We start from the raw sequence: 17,835 nt of genomic DNA, 5'->3' as shown, positions 1-17,835 counted from the left end.
CTAGCTCACTCTGCTTGCAGAGTCACATCTGTAACAGAGTCACACTCTGTAGCAGGTCACATCCTCAGTGCACTAAACCCTACAGGTCTGGAGCAGCGAACAGAGGAAGACTCTCCCTCCGTTCACCCTCCTGAGTTGATTTGCACCTGCCCTTAAATTCAGTTCTGCATGTTCATTAATAGAGGAGTGTGCAGACCCATCTGCACTTGAACATAGGCATTTATGCCTGATGGTAAATGCAAGATGGCAAAACCCTTTTGCGTAAATAAATTTAGGAGGCGGTCCTCATGTGAAACACCAAACAAGATCTGAAAGGGCAGCATTTGGGTTTCTCACAGGGAAAATGTCCTAGGGAGATGATAAAGAAAAAATTACGCACAGATGTGGTGAGGAAAAGAAATTGTAAAAGAAGTCAGCACGCTTCCCTAGCAACAAGCCAATATTATTTGGAATAAAATGGAAACTGTAATCTGTGCTTGGAGGTAGAAGCCAAAGTAAATCATTACAATGGATTAAAATATACATGTAATGGAAGAAAACAATACAAGCAGATAGAGGTCTGGCATATACATAAGTGTCATGGAGAAAATAATGATCTTCCATACTGTCCACTGACCAAGTGGTGAAATAAATCCAGTGCTTGCTCCCTTTGGTTTCAATGTTCCTTTGTTGTTTTACCTGTTGAATCCATTAAGCATTTCTTTCCAATGAACAGCATGAGACTGTAGAGCCTTTCCTTGAAAATTGCTGCAATGGGAATTAATGAAGCTTCCCTAGCTATCAACAGCAGAAAATTTGACACCATTATTTAACTTGCAGAATAAATATACTTTAGAAGTGGAAGATATTCTGTGTCTGATCACATCCGTGCTAAATTTTTTTCAAATTTACAGTATAAATTAGTGCCATTTTACATCATAATTACATCACCACATATAATATGGTGTTTGCAGAGAACTAAGTAACTACTGCTTCAGCATCAGTGAGCTCTGTACTGCGGTTCCAAATGAGTACTTCAGAGTACAGTTCTTCTACTTTGCTTGCAAATAATCCATTTCTGAATTTGCTTGAGAGTCTAGAGTTTGTATTTATGCCCTTTGAAAAGTTTGACCCATTTGTTGAAGAAACGACACACTTGGTGGCAGATGGATGTGGCTGATGCACAGGAGCAATCTAACCATAAAGGCAATACTCCAAGGCTTAGCTCATTTTATTCTGTAAGCAGAATGTCAGTCTCTTCAACTCTAACTTAAGCATTTTGAATACTATAGTCATCTAGCCTTTTGAACACGTAAGTCGGGTTAAACAGGAAGCATTATATGTCCTTAAACATTGGAAAAGGTTTAACACGTGATCCTTGTTGCTGTTTTCCAAAAGGCAGTCCCTAAACTAAAAATATGTTCCTGTGCATTCCTGAATGATCCAACCTTTTCCTAGGCTTCCTTTACTAAAAGCAATAAGCACAATGCAGTACAACAAACTAAGATTCAAAGGGAAACACCAAAAGGAAGCAGAGCTGCAAAGTCCAAAATAAAAAGCCAGAAATAGGAAGTAAAAGATAAGAATCAGGAAAGTGAGATAGCAGCAAGGACTCCCCTTTGTATGATTTCTTTTCTTGTATCTTTTCAATGTATTACTAATTACTCTTTGTTTCGACTGTAGCATGGCAACCCGGCTTCACTTTGGTAAAAATAGATGCTTTGGGACATTTCCTACTTGCTGCTCCTACTTTACATCCTTTCTCCAGGCAGACCAGGTGCTATGCAGAGAACAGGGCAGATTAGGTACCTATGTGCAGGCCTGAATAGCCATGGACTTACCTGCAAAGATCCTCAGCTACAGCAGCCACAAAGAATATTGGAAATATATCTGCATATAACTACACACAGAAGTAAGTGCCATGCCTACTCTGAAGCCGAAAGCCAAGGTAGATGTGGAAGCAACGTAATTGCACCTTTTGGCTTCCTCTCAATTAGTTCATGAATCAAGTCAAATAATTTCACTCTGCTTGGAGAGTGTGTTTAAGGGACAAGAATTGTCACAGAGTGATGGAAAAGGTCTACTACATGGTAACAGTGGTCAGCACTCTACAGAGCAAACAAGACTAGATTAGTCACGTGCAGTAGAAAGGCAGTTTAGAAATGGGAAAACTTAATGAAAATAGAGTAGGATTCTCTTATGCTGAAATCTTTATTTACAACTCTAAAATCATCTGTGTTTCCAGAGAAAGAAAGGCTTCTCAGCTCCAAGATCTCCATTAGAGTTTCTTGAAAGTATGAGGAAGTCACATACCTTCTCTCTACTTCAGAAAATCTACCTTTCTGAATGTAATACTAAATTTGACCAATCTACCAATGCTCCACCTTTACCGCCCCACCACCCTATCAACAGTTTCATCAGCAGATGTTTCTCTTGTGAGATTTCTACTAGTAATTTAAATCACTCTGATCAAGCCATGTGTCCATCTAGGTAAGAGGTTTTCCACACAGAGAAACATCTCCACTATTTTTCAGTTCTTGAGTTCCAAGAATCTGAGGAAAAAGTCTTCGGAATGATCTTCAGACATTCAGCATCTTCATAGATTAAAGAAAAGAGTATGTAAATGATGATTCTTTCCATGTTTTACATGTGTGCCCAGGTGTAATATTCTGCCAATATTGTCTGTACTTTTAAACCTGAGATAATGTGATAGAGATTTTGTCCCCTTCTATTTGACATAAGTAATTGATCTAGGAATATACACTGATTGATCGACTGCCACACAGGTGTTTACTACAAAGTGAAAATAAAACTTGTCAGTCTGGAACAAGCTTTTTCATTAATTTTGTTGTGAGATATTGACAGTGGTCAATAAAATGACAAATATCGTGTTTGTTATTCTTTCTCTACTCCCTCTGAATGGTAAATGTATTCTGAATTTATCAGTTTCTGACAAAGAAGCCAAATTCCTGGGTAACAAATGTTTGCTCCTGGCACATGTGCAGAATCTCACTGCACTACTTGGGTTTCAAATCCTAGGTATTAATTTTAGAAGCAAAAAATTTAGGATTGATGGGGTATATCTGTTTACTTGTAGCCCTGGCTGATTCTGATCATTAATTAAAAAAAAAAAAAAGCAAAATGCAAAATCTCTATGGATGACTGTGGCAATAAAATCACTCCTTATACATTAGTGTGATTTCTCCTTTTCAGTACTAAAATGTATTTTTGAAAATGTTGTTGCTATTAAAGAAGCACAGTTATCTTACAACATGCAAAAGACTTAGCTATGCTTTATATATAGTTGAGACTTGGCTAAGTAGCTGTTTCCTGTAATGAATGAGAAAGCTACTAAAAGCTCAGCTCATGTTGTACTCCTTGGGATGATAACAAGAAGGTCTGTAGTCACATGTGTAAGATGTTATTATTTGTTTGAGTTTGAGATAGATGTCCTTAAGAGATAATATTTATATGTATTCTTTTCCCTGCTGACAGGATAATAGCCTTTCCACTGGCAGAGAAAAAAACAACCTGAACTAATTCAGTTAGATACACAAAATGATCAAATTTGTTTCAACTGTTATTTTTCTTTAGCAAAAAAATCACTCTTCTTTTTCGTAACTACCTTTGAAGCATAAATATTTTCCAGAATAATAAGGTGATTCCAGGAAGGTCATAAGAGGGCTTCAGCATCTCCTTGCTGATAAAACTTTAGGGAAAGGCCAACCAAGGTCTAACAGCAGCAGGAGATATTACAGAATCTTATACAGCACTGCATACATTTTCTTTTGTTAGGATGAGTGCCAGTTTTTATCCTAAGTTAAGAGTGAGATGAAAAGATTCCAAGACAGAGAAAGCAGGGATAAAAACTTCTCTGTCTTGCAATCTTTTCATCTCACTCTTAGCCCTCATTAATAGTCTTTTCTTCATTGTGGGCATTTTCTTCTCTTTATTTAAATGTCTTCTGAGCACTTTTATTTTTCACTCATCTACTTTTGGCACACACAAAAATCATCTCCTAAAAGAAAAAGTGGAACAAGAATGTAACTCTTCATCCCACCTTTCTTTTGCTTGCAGTCTTCACACTCTCTCCATCTGGTTTAGACATCCTGAAGCCTCTGAGGCATTATACTAACCAATCCAGAGCCTTCCTCCAGAAGGAGAATTTTGACAGTCTTCAGACACTTTCATGTTGTGTACAACTGATATCTACTTCAGCTAATAATTTTGGGCACCGTTTCTGTCATTATCTTGGCCTCCGTGAAAAGGAGGTCTGGCAGAACAGTGTGGTCTAGCACCAAGCAGGTCAATAGATCCATGTATTTCCCCGAGAAGTTAACAGGATTTTCAAGTGCACATATGTTTCCTACATCCTCTGCCCTACAGATCACATAGCAGAGCTATCACGTATTTGAATGCATTTTTGCTTATTTTTCCTGGGGTACACACATTACGCTGTGCTCACCCTGAGGCGGATGCCAGAGTACTTGTTGAAAGTTTCTGCAGTAAGGGTCCTGAAGTCAGAAAACAATGGCACTACTGAATGCAACTACCAAACCAAATCCAGGATAAAGGGCTTTTTGGTGTGTTTTGAATGCAAAGTAAGGAAAAAAAGGATTGCGTACAAGCTCTAATTAGAAAGCAATGAGGAGTAACATCTGCACTTTGCCTGTGATAAGTTTGTGTTCCATTAAACAACAAAACTGACAGAAAGCTTAGAACTACAAACTGCAAACCAAAGAATACCTTCATCACTTCCAAGTCTATTTCAGCTCAGATCTTTGCTAATATATTGCTACAAGAAAAAATGCTCTTATCATCATGCAGCTTTACAAGTACAGAACACAGCCAGGTGTTCTTTTTCAGGCAAACTCTTCCTGATTCACTTCAGACAGACTTGCATTTGTAAATGTACACTTAGCCGACATACTTGAGAGGATGAAATAAAACATGGAGAGTTTATTGTTTTTCTCATTTTATTCATAGAGCAGTTTTAATAATTTGATCAGAAACTTAATTTTAAATTCCAGTCATACAGTCAAAAACCCAGAAGCCTAATACCTTAAGACAAATGCCTAGGAAAAAATGATTAAAATATTCAAAACTGCAACTAATTTCCCAAATTATGAACCAAACAGGCCGAATGTGTTACTTCTCCATACCACTGTAACTTTTATTTTATCTTCCAAACTATTGAAAAATGACTATCAGTTGTATTAGATGCCTCCTGCCCCAATGGAATAGGCTATTTAAGCCTGTATGTTTTCTGACATAGTTTACAATCAGAAATACTTCAATCAGCAATACTGCTCAGCCCCAAATCTTAAATTCTACATACTGTATCATGTACTGAGGGTTGGCTTATCATGCGTCAGTCCATAGAAGTTGTCTGGCTGTTGAGTGAATGTGCATTACCTCATCCTGCCTGTCCAGGGGCTGTGAAGGGGGCTGAGGGGAAGGCCAGCTACAGATGGCTATTTACCACAGGAAGCAGCCCAAAGCTGTGGCCCAGAAGATATTCCTTGATGTGGATCCCATGAGAGTAGGTTGACCAAAATTTGATAGCAGGACCTTCAGTTCTGACTTAGTGGCCTAGTATGGTTTACAAAATGAAAAATGCTTTTTCATGTAATAAAACAACAGTAGAAAAGAATTATATCTGTTCTATACAACTAATATTGAGGAAAAGGATTTTTGTTGTTGTTTATTGCCTGAATCAAGGACTCAAACATAACTGCTCATTGAAACCCAGCCACTGCCACCAGTAAGTAGTGCTGGGCTAGGCAGACAAATAATGATGTGCTGTGTGGCCATTTGTTACCTGGAATTCTGCTAAGACTAGAACAGGACGAGGACAGGAACAAGGCTATGATTTTTCATACCAGGTGCACATTCCCCAGAGTTTAACTGTTGAAAGCCACATCACCGTCAGCATGATGGCAATGTCATTGTCATTTGAAGGCGTTATGTGTTTTGTACGCAGGCTAGTCATCCTTCCTTTTAATCATCCGCTTTTATCTGGTACGAAGATGAAATGCTGGCAGTGACATTTTGAGATGTGGGTGGTCCAAGAAACCTAAAAATGATTTCAGGATAACCAGTGAAACAATCATTTGTCATTTATTCATTTAAATGAAAATAGTTAACTAACTACTCGTGATGTGTTTTTTTTTTTAATGACAGAAGTGATTAAAGCAACATTTATTTTTTTCATTTGCTTTCTTCTCAGTTTTAATTATTGTTTATCTCATTTTTTTTATGTGGCTGTGAAGAGGCTTGATATTTTATTGAGGTAAAGCTTTGTAAGAATGTGTTAATAGGGCAATGTTTCTTACTTTTTACAACCAAATGTAGATACAAATGAGACTTGTGAAACTCAACAATTTACGCATTGAGCCTAATTTGTTCATTTGGAAGTTGCTAAGACCTATTAGTTCCTATTCTAATTTTTATTAAAATGAGGGCATTATTGCTCATATTTCTCATGTAGTTTTCTCTTCTTCATGGCAAGGATTTGGATCTCACTAGAGATTTTAAATTCAAGTACATTTTTTAAGCTGGCGGCAGACTTGCAATTCATGTTTCACAGCTGATTTCAACAGTTTGGAATAACCTGGCCCATATTGAATTGAATTCCAGATAAATTTAACTTTCTTGCATTTTTTCTATACAGTGATCGTTACAAGGGCTGCTCTGAAGTAATGCCTCCAATTTTATTATGTTGGCCCATGACATCAGAGGCAGATGGTGGTTTCGCAGTAGAGGCTGAACTTTTCTACAAATATCCAATTACACGTTGCTGCGTGACAGATGGCAGCTGAGGGGCAGTCTGACACAACGACGTCTGACACAACGACGTCTGACACAGGAGTGCTTATGAAGCAAAGGTGTATCACTGAATTCCTCTATGCTTAAAAAATGGCAGCCACTGACCTTCATCAACACTTGCTGAACATTTATTCAGACCAAACAGTGGACGTGAGCATAGTGAGGCAGTGGGTGGTGTGTTTCAGCTGTGGTTAAAGCAGTGTGAAAAATGAGCCATGTTCCATGTGTGTGGCCTACAGGCACCAGTTCATCACTACTGAAAATGCATAGCTAATGCTTGTAACGATGCTGAAAAATAGTGTTTTGTACTGAGAAATTACTCTATGAAGTAGTGTTGTTGTGTTCCTTTAATCCACTGTAGTTTCCATGGAAGAAAAAGGAAGGCATTACTTTCAGAGCAACCTATACACATATTAGTAGTAAATCCAAAAAGAAATGACCATAGGAAGTATCTGAATCAGCTACCAAATTCTTAATGACATGAGAATGAATTTTGGAACCTACGACATACAGTTAAAAGATACCACAGGCGTATTAGCATCCCTTGCTATAATCTGCCAGCCTATGTAAACTGTCATATTTGGACTTTGAAAGAGCCCTCTTTTATTCTTTTTGGTAACTATCCAAGAAAGTTATCTTGAAAATCTGATGGCTTTGTTTATTTCAATCTTGTTCTCTGAATGTTTCTTCCTGATGCCAGAGTGAGTTGCCCAGAAGGAAAGTTACTTACACAGCTTGCTGACAGGCAGGTGTTTCTGTAGCCAGAAGATAAAACAAAGACGTTGAAAAGGAGCTGAGAAGGCAAACCATGCTCCAAAAACATATGTTTTCAGGAAGCAACATTTGTTGTCAATAGATACTGCCACCTTCTGTACTGACAATTAGAAGTTTGTTTGGGGAAAAAAAAAAATTCCAACATTAGACATAAAGTGCACTGTATGTACAGACAAAACAAGTACGAAACATCAATTGTTGCTGCTCTGTACAAAGGTGAGGCAGCAGAATTGGCTAAGGACTGAATATAACCAGCATCTACATCCCTATGCAATACGTGAACATGAGTTGCCAGCCCCCTCTATTGGATAGAGAGCTGTTAGCCATATGCCAGCATCATTTGCTCCACTGCATTGCCAGACATCATATGTCAGTGCATAAGTCATGTCAGAGTATGGCCTGGTCAGCCTTCACAGATGCTCCTTATGCCTGTGTAACAGGCTATGAGCAATGCATCGCTGCATGTGCTCCTTATGAAACACCCTTAACTAAAAGACCTCAGTAAAAACAGAAGGAGTTGCAAATATAAAAAGAAAAGCAACCTTGGCAAAAACTAAGTAAACTTAGACAAGCTGCAAAGTGCAAATGTAGATGGAGTCTAGCCCCAACCTAGGGCAGAAGGATTTCTGGCACAAGACTCCATTAATCTACTCAGAATTTCCAATAAAGATTAAAAAAAATGAAAACTTACTATGACAGAACTCATCTTGTACAAGGAACCAGTATTTGGAAACTGGAGAGTAATGTGAAAGGGAACACCCCACAGAAACCTAGAGGTTAGTATTGGGGTGTGACAGGGTAAAAGAGACAAGAAGAGCGTTCTCCTTCTGAAGAAAAATGAAACTGCAAATATTGTGCTGGAAACAATAAATGTACAGTAAACTGCACCACTATCTGCTGAAGATGAGCTCCTCCCAGTTTCTTAAGAATGTGAGATTACTTATGTCAGGCTTCATGCATATCTGTTATTACAGAACTGTGATGAATTTGGAGTTACTTTCTGTGGTTTCCTGTTTTCAGAACATTTCTGAGAACTAGCCAGCAGTGGTTTCAGAAGTGACACTTGTGGTCAACCTGTATAGTTAAAATTGCTCCATGTTTCCTAGATGTGTACCTATTCTTTGTTGCAGAACTGTGTGCGCTTCCACTGTGTGCTTTCAGCATTGCTAATAAAATGCAGAATTGCAGAGCATTTTGCATCCCCACTTAAAACTCCCTCCATGCTACCTGGCACACACAGCATGTGACCCAGAGGGGCTGGTGGGCAAGCACTCAGACATGAGAATCTGAGTGCCAGATGTTTATCACCTTGTTTTTCTCTGGGGTGGGTTGACTGCCCACAAAACTTTTGCATGGTTGCATTCAGTTTTGAGAACCCCCATGTTGGATGTTCGTGAACAAACTGTTCTGTGAAATGGGATGCTAGTACTACTAGAGGTGAACATTTGTCTTTGTGGCTGTTGCATAGAAATACAAGGCACTGATCCATCCAAATGCATAGAACCAAAAGCATGCAGGCCATTTATCAGTCTTACAAAAGCAACTACTTTTTTGAAAGCAGGACAAGGTCTGATATTACATGTGAGGCCACATGTGAGTGTGTGTACATATAAAGCCCATGTGTACATGTACTCCTAGATTGTAATCCTCACATAGCAACATACAGAGAATTCATGTAAGTACCAGGCGGGTGTGGGTGTCCAACCTTTTGATTTGCCTAGGTCACACTGAGTGAAAAGGAATTGTCTTGGGCCAAATATAAAATATGTAAGATAGTTAATGTGAACAGTAGTTCACAAATGTATGTACTGCCAAAAAGTGATGACATGAATAAGGTGTGATTGTGAAGTGAGGGATATTTTTCTCTGGTAAGACAAGTTTTATGAATATCTGGTAAGGAAATACAACAATCAAAGATCGTGATTTTTTAGTTGGATGTCTGATTGTAACTCCGTACATTCCACTTAAAAATTTACTTATGTCCAGTGAAAATGAAATTGGAAATACACCAAATATAGATATTTTCAGCAAATTCCTTTATCAAAATAGAAAGCAAGGCTGCCTGTTCTTTGTTCACAATACCATATATAGTCAGTACATCTAAATGCTTAATACTATTTGCCATAACATGAGTTGGCATTGCACTTGTCCTCCCCATGCCCCAGTTTCAGCTCAGACAGTGCAAATTACACCCTGACATTTGGTCGTTGTGAGCAATGTGTGCCCGGCCACTCAGCATGGAAGGGCTGCCACTGTGATGGAAAGGGGCGGCTGCAGGACAGCTGGACAGGGCTGCTTGCAATATGTGTGCCATGGGTTGGATGTGTCTGAACTAGGGAGTTTTGTTCTGAGAACAAATTGTAGCCATCAAAATGTACTGAAGACTTCAGTACAAGATATCTTATAGGGTAGAAATCCATCTGACTTGTTATATTGACTCACTGTGCACAACATTCACAGCGACTTAAGAGGTATCATTTCTCTCCACTGAAGCTCAGTACAGCTTTGCCACATATGATTAATGACCTAATAAGCAAGTATGGGGGTAACCAAAATCTTAGTCAGAAATGACTGAGTTTGCCCAGTTTCTAGCTTATCAGAGTTCTAGTTTCTGTAGGATGGTGTGGTTGAGCTGGCTGTGGCTTGCAGTGAGCACCATGTTGGTGCTGGCTGAAGACAGCAGGGAGCTTATTGGTCATGCTATATATACCACAGATATCTCCTGGGATGGGCTGATTCCAGGCCAGGACATAGGCACGTGCATGAGCCTGGCTACATGGCTCCCATGGCTGTGGCTGTGGGCCCCATGATGGGGCAGGCTCCTGGGGCAGTTAGATCTAGCAGCACCCTGAAGGCCTGGCAATAATTCCCTTCCACCTTCTACATAAGGACCATAAAGGAGGAAGAGATGCTCTAAATGAAGTGCAGGTGCTACAGAAGATTGCATACACAATAGCCCAATCAGAATTAACTGCTGGATTGTGGCTTCCACACTGCATCAATTCTGTGAATATATGATGTGACCCTAGGCAGCCTGTTTGCATCAGATGGCCTGCAGAGATGCCTTTCAACCTCAACCATTCTGGGATTACTGCCCACCAGAAACTAAGATACAGTTAGTGTGTGGAAAATCTTTGTCTCTGGGAGATAAAATACCAATACTACTGCAGTGCGGGGCTGTGAAGAGTCCCTTCTAATGATAGGAAGCAAGATATCCTTGCTGTCATTTAACTTAAAAACATAAAAGATACTAATTACTATCTGTAGCATCCTTTGAGACCTCCCAAATGAAAACTATGAACAGCAGCATGTTATTCTTAGCTCTCTTATATCAGTCGCCCATTTGTTACAATTTTTCCCAACTTCTGTGTTCCTGGCCTGAGCCAGTTCCCACCAGCATCTTTTAACATCTTGTCACGGCCTTCAGTGAGAATAGGATGAAGCTTCCACAAATCATACAGTCAAGTTTCACTACACCAGGACAGATCACCTGCACACATTTGCAAGGTCTGTTTGATCCTTTACCTACATACTATTCACAAGATATCTTTCCTTTGCTCAGTTCAGTGATGCAGCTGCCGATCAACAACCACAGCCAATATGCTGATGTGCTGGCATTATTTATTCATATGTCTGAATGACCCCAAAATCCGTAGTATATATGCAGATTAATATGATAACAAAAGAACTGGAGAAACACAGATTGTCACTTCCAATTAATTGGAAAGAAAGAAACTCAAGAATGCTCAGAAGAGAATGGGAATACAGCAAACCAACCACAGGCTTATTCAGAAACACAAAAGGTAAGTCTTTTATTAGAAGCCTGCTGAAATCCACCACAAAATCTCTGTTTGTTTAGAAGTTAGACAGACATGGTATTAGAGAAGTATAATTACACCCATTATAATGAACAGTTACACTATTTTCATGGTATCTATGGAAGATAAATTGGAAAAATGTTTGTTAGCTTAATATTTTTGTTCCGAAAACTAATCTAGTTAAAGAAATTTTTAGTAATAAAGTATTTGGTTTTAAAAAATGTAAAAATGAAATACTTGAACATTTAAAGCTTTTTTTTACTAGTTTTTCTCATTCAGCAAATGCCTCATTCACTATCAGTCAAAAAACTGAATTCTTCTGTGAAACACGTTCAAAAATGTTGTCCTGTCACAGCCACAAGGAAAAAGGTGACTTATCGCTTTCCAGTCACACTAAAAATCAGGGTGAAATCACAAACAAAGTTATCTAAGAGGCAATTTCCTACTGAAGATGAGCAAATATTATCTGTACGAAAGGGAATATTGCTACCTTTTTAACTCAAAAAGCTGTGGTTTGTAAAAGCGTAATGCCAGGAGGCAATTGTAAAGTTGGCACGCCAAGGCAACAGCCAGTTCTGAAGCACAGCTCTCTATTTATTGGGGCTGTCTTGCCTGTCTCATGCCTCACCATTAAGAGAAATGGTTTTTTTAATCCAGTCAATATATTTTTCAGTCAGTCGCGTGTAAACTCCAGGCTTGTCTCCTATTCCACATTTTTCTCCAAAGGAAACAATCCCACTGTATTTTCTGCCACAGATGAGTGGCCCACCTGAGTCTCCCTAAAACAAAACAGAAAGAAAGATCAGTGTGGTTGTCCCTCTCCAGAAAAACATACAGTGCCATGTGCAGCTTGTGTAAGCATGTTTAATTTTGTACTGTTCAGATATGGGCATCTGGAAAGGATCAGATAATTCAGACTCTGAAGTTCTTCTTTCTGTCCGTTAGTTATAAACAAAACCTGAGAAGAGCAACATATCTGAAGAAACGTATCTGCAGTGAACTGAGGTAGTTCTCCAACACTGTTGTTCCTAGTGAAAGGAGTATGGTAGTTAAAAGTACATACCTTTCTCTTTTTAACTGCTTCTTACCTTGCAAGCATCTCTCTTTGAAAACCTCGTTTTCTCTCCAGCACACAACATGTTCCTGGTTACATTCAAGACTTTTTGGTTTTTATTATATTTTCTCTCACAGACTTTTCTATCAACAATTTTAACAGTTGCTTCCCGAAGACATTTTGGCAGCTTTCCTGGAGATGTTTCTCCCCAGCCAGCCACTGTGCACTTTGTGCCAGGTTTGATATCTTCACCAGTGTCAGGAAGGGACAAACATTCCACATACTTATTCAGATCTGCCATACGATCCAGCTGAAAAAAAAAAAAAAAAACAAACAAAAAAACAAAAACCATCTTTCTCATGCAGAAAGGATAGGAAGTATAATCTTCAATTCAGTTGCCTACTTGGTCTCTTTTTACCACTACTTTCCTTTCTAATAAAACCCTTTTCAGGATTTAGGAACTGATTCTGAACTTAATCACATTTCTGTAAATCCAGAAGTACTTTCCTGATGTTTCTACATCTATGACAGCACTAATGAATTGAAGTCCAGATTTTCCACCAATTACTGTAGAAAATTAAAAACCTGTGCAGAAGTCAAGTTGCTGGATCTACATCCATTCAATAACCCAATTTGCACTAAACTACTGTGTTGAAATCAACTTAACTGACAAACAGAAAAGTCCCAAAGCACATGGGACTCAATATGCTCACAACACAGATGTAAAGAAAAATTGTAAACAACTAGACATGACAGCAGAGGTCTTAGCTGAGGAAAAAAATAGGTTTTGAACTCTTCAGACTGGCAGGTTTAAATTTGAGAGAGTAAGGGCTTAAATGATCCAAACTATGTGTATTTTGTCGGCCTTTATCTGACAGATTCATCCTTCAGCAGAGGTAATTTTTGGCATGTAAATGAAAATATAGCAAACAGTAACACATATACTCAATGCATTTGGTAAGGACTTGCAGTTACTGAACTGAGCATTCTTTCTATTTTACACATGGTCACTGCACTGCACTGCAAATTAACTTCACAGATGCTTACATGTTTTGCTGAATGGCTGTCAGTTACAAGATTCTAGCTATATACTTTTTTTAAAAGATACTGTAATGAATTATGTGTTTAATTAAAAATATGGATTATTAACACTGTTGCTGTTGAGAACTTCTGAGCAAAGAAGGTTTACCCCAAGTCACTAAGCACTCCATCAGAACAGAACTATAGCGACAGGTGAGCCCTGCTTCTAACATTGTTCCTGTTGCTGAGTCACAGTCACACAAAGGATTTTAAGGTATCTTTGTCATTCTGGAACAGAGCTGTAACCATTAGCTCTAGAAATAACACTTCCTAGTGATCCATTTTAGTATAGTGTCCATTCTCATCAAATAACCCGATACTGCTTATAAACAGAAACATAACATTAAAACACATTTTGACTAAATGAATAAAAATCCATCCATGATTTCTTAGGCACTGTACAAAAGCCATGAAGTTTCTAAAGATACAGACAAAACGATGTACAACTCTCATCTTTCTTGAAGGCTGTAGATTGGCACTGAAACTGCTGTACAGGGAGGCAGTCCTCCAGAGCCAGTTCTCCAGACCATCTGCAGATTTTCTGCACAGACACGAGCCTCCCTCTATTCAAAACACCCATGCCCACCCCATGTGACCAGGCTGAGCCAGGAGCTGGTATGCAGGAAATCTGTACATCTCTGCCTTATAAGGGCATACAGGATGATGGTTATACAGTCTGGGATATCTTTCCATTCCACAGCATCCTGAGCCTTCTTCATTATGAGATTCTTCATTTTGAGCTCTGTTTCCTAGAGCTGAACTATTCTAGGTCTTTATTCATAATCCTGCCTCATGTGGTCACCCTTAATAATTAAGGACATTTTGTAATCTATTTTGAGCTTTCAGAAGGGTTGTAGCAGTAAGTGGTTAAATGCATCTTTACAACAGAATGGGCTTAAAATGTCATCCCTGCCAGAGATCTTGTAACTTCATCTAGATCTGTTCAACCAAAGCAGAGCTTTCAGTGATGTTGTTAAGGAACCAAAACAACGTACATTTCAATATCACAGAACAGCCAAAACAACCATTAACAATATTTCTTTTGTAATAATACAGTTGTGATTAACAGTACCTTGAGGAGCATTATATCATTTTCCTTTGAAGATTTGTTAAACTGGGGATGAGAAAAGAAGCGCGTGATCTTAAATCTCTGTTGTCCTTTTTCAGCTTTGAATGCCTGATGGGCTCCAAGAACAACCCTAATATCCGATCTTTGCTTTCTATAACTTAAGAAAGTGCAGGAATAGGTCATTACAAGAACAAGAGCAACATTTCTCAAGATAAACAGAACTTGTGTAACACAAAATTAACAATTTAATTTTACAACAACTTGATTAAAAATAGGAAGAATATAGTACATTATGACATTTTAACATGAGCTTGTGTTTTCCTCTACAAATATTTCTTCATTCCTTATACTAACATTTCTTAACTGCAAATGTTATTTGCTAAAATAACTGTAAAATAACTGACTTTAAGGGAACTGCACAGTTTAGAATTGTCACAAAAAAGCCTAGGGAGGACCACCTGCAAAGGGTTAGTGGTACTGATGCCTTTCAAATACATTTTCATGGATACCTATGGTCACATGATCTAATCCTGCAAAGAACAGAAACATGCCTGGTTATAGGATAAAGGCTGTCTTAATGACATCAGTGAGAAGTCAGAATACACATCAAGACTCAGTAACCATGATGAACACTATACACAGAAATGAGTGTCCTCATAAAGTGAACTTTGTTAATAATAAAGTTGTCCTTCATTAAATTCAGTGTTCAGTCCATCAAGGAAGAAGGGTGAATGTTGCCTAGCTCAAGACATCACTGTACCGGATATTATAAAGGAAGACTGCCAAAACCCAGAGAGAGCTTCATGTCCAGTTTTTGCCAATAGCGAAAGTTTAAGCAACTCAGATCTCCCTCTCCCCCAGGCTCTCTGAATATCATCAGAAACATTTACTTGAATATGTCTAGCTAGTGCAACCCACTAAGAGAATGCAGTCAGAAGACACATTGCTGGTTTTCTGTTCTTCATCTTCAGAAACTCACGCACAGGAAAACTAATGTGAGATAGAATTGAGACTTTATCAATCCAAGAAGTGTTATTTTCTTCTTTTCATTTCATGCCTCATTGAAATATACAATTCATTGATTTGCATATGAATTGTTGCTTGTGGAAAGAGCTGTAAAGACCATACTGGAGCCTGAAAGAAAAAATTATTTTTTTTTCCACTGCTTACACAGTGGAAATTACATTAGAATCCCAAAACTTCTTTCCTGGGACTCCTTCAAGTACATTCCACTAAATGTAACTTGCTCCAGTGGTGGAAGTACTGCAACAGTGCAGAGAGGCCAACAATCTGCTGCTGCATATATAGATAAATCACAGACTAATCACAGCATGGCTTGGGTTGGAAGAAACCTCAAAGAACATCTAGTTCCAATCCCTTGTCATGGGCAGGTTTGCCAACCTGTAAACCAAACATCAGCTCAGGTTGTCCAGGGTCCCATTCAGCCTGGCACCATTGTACACCTCAGGAAGAGACCAAACAGAGGTTGTTTCAATTCCCCCAATTACACAGACTCAAAGTTGGCTCAAAATAATGTCTTTGTTACAAAACCAAATCAGTGATTAGACCCCATCCAATCAGCAAGACCGGACACAGCCAGTGCCTTTCCCTATGATTAGATCCAAATATAAATTTTTACAACTGACTGGACATCTTGAACCCTGAAGAGTCAAAGACTCCCACAAGAATATAACTTAATTCCAAAGAGGAAGGTCAGGATTTTGTTTTGTAAGTGTGTAAAACAACACATGCTATGTTTGAATATTTCTACCTTTTTTTTTTTTTTTTTTTTTTAAAGCAACCAAACATGACTCGAGTGAAAAACTGTGGAAGTTTACTTTTTAAGAAGGAACCTCTGTCCCCTATTTCAGAGTAATGATGGAAGGCTGGCCAAGCTGCCCCATGCTGTGTTTGAGAAGGTCAGATGTCCACAGGTTTCTTATGATTGTCTTGCTTTCCATTACTTAAAATACAGGAAAAAAAAATATCTGGGGAGCAAAATATGATTTAGATAACATGATTTAGCCAAAACAGGAGACTGTTACTTCCTAACATGAACACTAGATGTCCCTCACTCTGAGCCAACACTCCAACATCTGTGCCAGCCTCAGTGTATCCAACCGGGGGAGAGGTGTTCGAAACCACATTTGGATCATCAAAAGGATGCAGCTCCTTGTCATAGTTGCTGTTTTGACATTTTTTGCAAGCATCTGAATTTTTACGGGCCCAGAAAGGACACTTAAACTGAAAGGGAATGGTGTTTCCATCTAATTCAGCTTCAGCTCAAGGTGTTCTGAAACCTAGTTCTATGCACACAGCTTTGTTTAAGCACTGTGCAGTATGTCCACTTCTCTAAGACACTGCTGTTTCAAATGCACAGAAATGAGTTTGCTCTTTTAACAGCACAGTCAGTATCTTCCAACACTGTTAGTATCTGACCAATGCAGATAATAGAACACTAAGCAGATCAAAGCAACAAAACAACTCAAAGCAGAGTAAAAGTTCCCAAGTATGCTTGGTGAAAGAACTCCAGCTTTTACCAACCCTTAAAAAAATCAGTATCTACCTTTCTTTACTTATAGGCTTGAATATCATGGCCCACCTCAGTGAAGAGCTATGAACACCACAGTATAAGGTACTTACTCACAATGTGCTGCTGTCAAAACCCACTTCTTTCTCACAAGAACCCCTCCACACACAGTTTCATTATTTATCTGGATGGCAGCCATGAAGGGTCGAGAATGGGCACGCACACAGCGTCCTCCAGTAATGTCACTGCAGCCACCTGAAAGTCAATAGAACAAAAGTTATGTTCCCCACCTGTTATCCAGAGGAAGCATGAATTAGGATATTTTTATTCTTGGAGGACTTCTTACATCTCAGGGGTAGGATAACAGCAATTACAGAGAGAAGAGCTAACAGGTGGCTGGTCATGGCTGTTGTTACTTATTACTGTTGCAAATTAAGATAACAACTTTCTATTTAAATGTTTCCTACAGGATATAGTGGTTAAGAGTCTTGATGAGAAACTCCTCCCCTTGAAGTTCTCTTTACATCCTCAATAGCATTATATTAACTGCAGCTCTGCTCTGCATCTTTAGGTTCTTTCTTCAGATTTCATTAAAACCTGCCTGTCCCTGAGTCCAGAGCATTCATCAGTTCACATGTCACAAGAACTTCAGCAGACCTGCACAGGTCTTACACTAAAAAACAAGTGCTAAGAAAGCTATATG

General features: G+C 38.7%; 1 protein-coding gene across 1 annotated transcript; it reads right to left on the bottom strand.

Annotated features, from left to right (window-relative positions):
- Positions 1-11,365: 11,365 nt before the first annotated feature.
- Positions 11,366-17,565, bottom strand: LOC116239167 (granzyme K-like). The gene is made up of 5 exons (XM_031609206.2): positions 17,479-17,565; positions 17,246-17,387; positions 14,606-14,759; positions 12,488-12,763; positions 11,366-12,178 (listed from the first exon to the last, which is right to left on the bottom strand). The coding sequence occupies exons 1-5, from the start codon at positions 17,534-17,536 to the stop codon at positions 12,017-12,019; spliced, it is 792 nt and encodes a 263-aa protein (XP_031465066.2). The 5' UTR covers positions 17,537-17,565; the 3' UTR covers positions 11,366-12,016.
- Between the last annotated feature and the right edge of the window lie 270 nt (positions 17,566-17,835).

This window comes from Phasianus colchicus, chromosome Z, assembly GCF_987193195.1.
Source record: "Phasianus colchicus chromosome Z, bPhaCol1.hap1.1, whole genome shotgun sequence".
Classification (NCBI taxonomy): domain Eukaryota; kingdom Metazoa; phylum Chordata; class Aves; order Galliformes; family Phasianidae; genus Phasianus; species Phasianus colchicus.
Note: the sequence above shows the minus strand (reverse complement) of the source record. Positions and strands in the feature narration are given on the sequence as shown.

Bases quoted from the DNA above. Each gene is read 5' to 3' on its own strand.
- LOC116239167 (XM_031609206.2), bottom strand. From the start codon at position 17,536: ATGACCAGCCACCTGTTAGCTCTTCTCTCTGTAATTGCTGTTATCCTA. The intron at 17,388-17,478 runs GTAAGAAGTCCT...ATTGACTTTCAG, and splicing joins TGTTATCCTACCCCTGAGAT to GTGGCTGCAGTGACATTACT. The intron at 12,764-14,605 runs GTACTGTTAATC...TTTTTTTTTCAG, and splicing joins ATGATATAATGCTCCTCAAG to CTGGATCGTATGGCAGATCT.